Consider the following 4,801-nt stretch of genomic DNA (forward strand, 5'->3'; position numbering starts at 1 on the left):
GCATCATGGCGAAGGCTTTGAAGCTTTATGAAAAGTTAAAGGAAGGAGAAGCCTCTACAAGTTTGACTGAAAAAAAAATGAATTTACTGCCAGTAAAGGTTGGTTTTACCGCTTTATCTGTAAGCATTCTATCAAAAATGTTCAAATAAAAGGGAAAAGTGCTTCAGCTGATAAAGAGGCAGCAGAAGCATATTCACCGGAATTTGCAAAACTGGTCGAGGAAGGATCCTATCATCCGGAACAAATATTCAACGCCGATGAGACCGGCTTGTTCTGGAAAAAATGCCAAACCGGACGTATGTAGCAAAGGCAGAGAAATCAACATCCGGTTTCAAACAGCAAAGGATCGAATAACTTTGTTGCTTTGTAGCAATGCCTCTGGGGACCGAATTCTCAAGCCTTTGTCCATACACAAAGCATTGCGACCACGGTTCATGAAGGGCATGGACTTCGGCAAACTGCCAGTACATTGGACGTCCAATGCGAAAGCTTGGGTTACCCAAGAAATTTTTAGAAGATGGCTGGAGGAATGCTTTGTACCGGAAGTTAAAGTATACCTGCTCGAGAAAGGACTAGAGTTCCGAGTTCTGCTTATAATCGACAATGCTCCTGGTCATCTACGGGTCGAACACCCAAATGTAAAAATTGTCTTTCTTCCACCAAATACTACGTCGCTTATCCGGCCTCTGGATCAGGGCATAATAGCTACCTTCAAGCGATATTTCATTAAAACGACGTTTCGGTTTATTCTGGACCAAGTCGATACCGCCAAAGCAATGTCTATAATAGAAGCATGGAAATTTTTTACAATGCGCGAATGCGTGGCATTCATTGACGTTGCAGAACAGCAGTTAAGGAAATCAACGTTGAATGCATGCTGGAAGCCGTTATGGCCAGATTGCGTGCAATCCTCGTTGCCGGTGGGTGACGAAGAAGGCGAAATTCTCTTGCTCGCCCACGCTATTGGAGGAGAAGGATTCAATGATTTTTGTAGCGCTGATATTGACGAAATGACACAGGAACCATTTTTCGATGATGATGATTTGCTAGATTACATTAACGATTCAACAAGCACCATAAATGAAGAAAAAGAATTTACTGAGAGTAAAGTCGAGGAAGGGCTACAGCTTGGTGAACAACTCGCCGACTTCTTTTTGACTCATGATCCTTGCGTCGAGCGGGCAGTTTCTTTTCGTAACGACTTAAAGTATTGCTTACTTCGGTACACAGAGCTGGTAAAAGCTGGAAAGAAAGCTTCCGACGACTTACAGCTTAACGACGAGGAGAAAAATTCCCATGGCAACCCGCTGAAACGCAAACGAGCCCGCGTTATTTACGACAGCGATTAAGTGATATTTTCTCAAAAGAAATGAACTGATTTTTTTGTTAACAGTCTGATATAAAAACGAAGTTGAAGTTGTAGTACAAATAGTTTGAATTAAACAGTTGAATTTACTTGACTTTCAGCAATGTGTTTAATTTGAATCAATTCAAACCCAAAACCATGTTTCTCTTTCTCCTATCACTTCCATTTTCATCGTCTTCTTCTGGATGAACACATAAAAATATTTTGCGTTTCGCTGAAAAAATCATTGATTAGTTCATAGAGGATTTCGGTGAACTGAAAGTCTCCAAAGACTCCACAACATCAACCTTTGTCTCCAAGTCGTCAAGACTATTCCGAAAATATCCATGTTGATTGAGTTATATCAGATTTCTCTAAACCGAAACTCGCCATCTTGGATTTCAAAATGGCGTTAAAAATCAATTTATGACACCTAATCGTCAAGACCATTCCAAAAATACCCATATTGACTGGGTTATAGAGGTTTTCACTAAACTGGATGTCGCCATCTTGGATTTCGAAATGGCATCAAAAATCAATTTTTGGCCCCTATTCGTCAAGATCATTCCGAAATTACCCATATTGATTGGGTTATAAACGATTTCACTAAACCGGAAGTCGCCAACTTGATTTTCAAAATGGCATCAAAAATCCATATTTGGCACCCACTCGCCAAGACCATTCCAAAAATACCCATATTGATTGGGTTATAAAGGATTTCACCAAACCGAAAGTCGCCATCTTGGATTTCAAAATGGCGTCAAAAATCCCACTTATCAAGACCATTCCAAAAATACCCATATTGTTGAGGTGCGGGCCATAGGGAGCCTTCCAGACCCGTCTCTTCCATCTTTCCGGAAATCTTTTAAGTCTTTTAAGTCCATTCAAAAGGACTTCGAATTTTTTTTTTGCAAAAACCATGCAAATTGCGAAATCCGCGCAAAAAACTGCTTAAATTGTTTTAAGTTCTTTGCATTTGAAAGGACTTAGAATATTTTTTGCCTTTCTCAATAGAAAGGTATTGCAATTGCTCTGAAAACCGACTTGTTAACGGAGGCCCGGAGGGCCGAGTGACATATACCATTCGATTCAGTTCGTCGAGTTCGGCAAATGTCTGTGTGTGTGTATGTATGTGTGTGTGTGCGTATGTGTGTGTATGTGCGTATGTGTGTGTATGTGACCAAAAATGTCACTCATTTTTCTCAGAGATGGCTGAACCGATTTTGACAAACTTAGTCTCAAATGAAAGGTGCAACGTTCCCATAGGCTGCAATTGAATTTCTAATGAATCCGACTTCCGGTTCCGGAATTACAGAGTGATGAGTACGAACACGCAGAAAATGTCGATTTTAAGAAATTCTGCAATGAATGTACAAAGGTGAAAATTTTTCCAAAATATGACCACAACTGCTTCGGTTTGTAGTATTAGGTCACTAACATCCATTCAAAGTCTATTTGGCCACATTGGCCACCATCATCGGTTCCGGAAGTCCCGGCGGAAGTATCTAAATTCAGAATAACAGTCACATCGGTTTCTCGGAGATGGCTAGACCGATTCGGCTAAACTTGGTCTCAAATGAAAGGTATTGCGTCTCCGTAAATGGCTATTTAATTTCATCCTGATCCGACTTCCGGTTCCGGAGTTACAGGTTGTGGCGTGCGATCACATAGCAAATTGTGATTCAAACCTATACTCCGATGGAAGCAAAAAAGGTAAAAAATTCGCTAAAATGTCTCTCAAACAACTTAAATTTGCTGTTCTAGGTCACCGACGGCCAACCAAACTTGACGTTGACTGACCACCATAGATGGTTCCGGAAGTGCCCGGGAAAAGCGGCCATCTTTCAAAATTTAAGAACTCACATCAGTTTCCCGGAAATGGTTTGGCCGATTTTCACAAACTTAGTCCCAAATGATAGCTATAATATCCCCACAGATGTCTATAAAATTTCGTACGGATCGCTTATATGGGTCCGGAAATATAGACTAAATCGTCCGGTCACATATGAAATTCCCATATAAGTCGGAACTCTAATTTTTTTTCAAAGGGGGACCCCATGAAATTTCAGAAATCGAATTCGTATTTTTGATGCCAAACATCTTTAAAATGCATGAAACGTCGAGATTTTATGTTATCTCGAAAAAATTTTTTTGTAAAAATCGACTTTTTGGGACTTTGCCGATTTCGCACCTTTTTTCAGTTCAATATTACCATGGCTGTTTTTTCTTTTTCAAAATTTTAGAACTCGAATAATGATTTATTTTCCTGTATATAGTTGTCATGTGATGTATAATAATAAAATGTAATATATGCATTTAAAAGTTTTTAATGAATATAAACAACGCACACATTCTCGTGATTCATGATTGAGAAAGGCACAATTGCACCGCTAGGTGGATTAAAATAGGTTTTTTCTAAAAAAGTAAGTCTTTTGCATTCAAAAGGACTTATTTTTTTGCAAAAACCGCGTTAATTTGAAAATCCGCGTAAAAAACCGCGTTAATTGGAAAATCCGCGTAAAAAAAACCTCGCAAAAAACCGCGCAAAAAAACCGCGTAAAAACCTGGGTGTACATTGCGACTTAGGCCCTAATAATGAAAGATCTGTGTCGAAATACGCATACATAGATATATCTATAGTATGTATACATTTACATTGAGCCTGCCTACATTCATACAATAGAGGCGGTTGTCGCTTCTCACTTAAGGATGTCTGAATCTCTAGATTAATCAATTCATCAATTATTCCAATTACTTACCAATATAAGACTAGATTAACAAATAATTAGTATTAGTTGCTGGTACGTGTGTTTACAAATAATTATCTTTATTCGAATAATACAAATTAGTTCGGCTATGTGTATGACACCGTCATCAAGGATTACTTTACGCCAAAATTAAAGAATGATACTTGAGCTTCTAGTTCAAATTTAACGTTATATTTTGATAAGAGCAAAACATAGTATTATTCGCTGGTTCAACACATTTATAAAACTTGGATATAAGTGTAAAAAAATGCTTGCAAGTAATGGTAGTAGGCGATGAAACTGAAACATAAAATATACGCAAAAAACATTGTAACTTAAATTCTTTTGGAAAAGTGCGATATACTAATGAAATTATTCGATAAAAGGATATAGATTACGTGAAATCAACCTGGTACTGTAATGCAATTATTTGTGGTTGAACTTTTTGTCCGTATTTTAGATTGTTTGGCAATTGGCCATTTTTTGCCCAAGCTTTACTTAAGTCTATATTACACAATCTGTATATTTAATCTAAAATGTGTTCTTATTTTGGGATTCAATACTAATTCTAAGCAGATTTTTATCAACGTACTAGTTTGATTGATTTGAAAAATAAAAGTAATCGATAATTTGCAAGTTGAGTAGTGTAGTTGCAAGGGAAGTATTTCTAGAAGTATTTAAATTATGTGTATTGAAGCAATTTGTTGTG

General features: G+C 37.7%; 1 protein-coding gene across 1 annotated transcript; it reads left to right on the forward strand.

Annotated features, from left to right (window-relative positions):
• The first annotated feature begins 443 nt into the window (after window positions 1-443).
• Window positions 444-1,349, forward strand: LOC131679355 (tigger transposable element-derived protein 1-like). The gene has a single exon (XM_058960069.1). It carries the CDS (start codon window positions 444-446, stop codon window positions 1,347-1,349), a length of 906 nt encoding a protein of 301 aa, XP_058816052.1.
• Window positions 1,350-4,801: the final 3,452 nt, after the last annotated feature.

Source organism: Topomyia yanbarensis, chromosome 2 (assembly GCF_030247195.1).
Source record: "Topomyia yanbarensis strain Yona2022 chromosome 2, ASM3024719v1, whole genome shotgun sequence".
Lineage (NCBI taxonomy): Eukaryota > Metazoa > Arthropoda > Insecta > Diptera > Culicidae > Topomyia > Topomyia yanbarensis.

Coding starts and splice junctions, on each gene's coding strand:
- LOC131679355 (XM_058960069.1), top strand. CDS start 444: ATGGACTTCGGCAAACTGCCAGTACATTGGACGTCCAATGCGAAAGCT.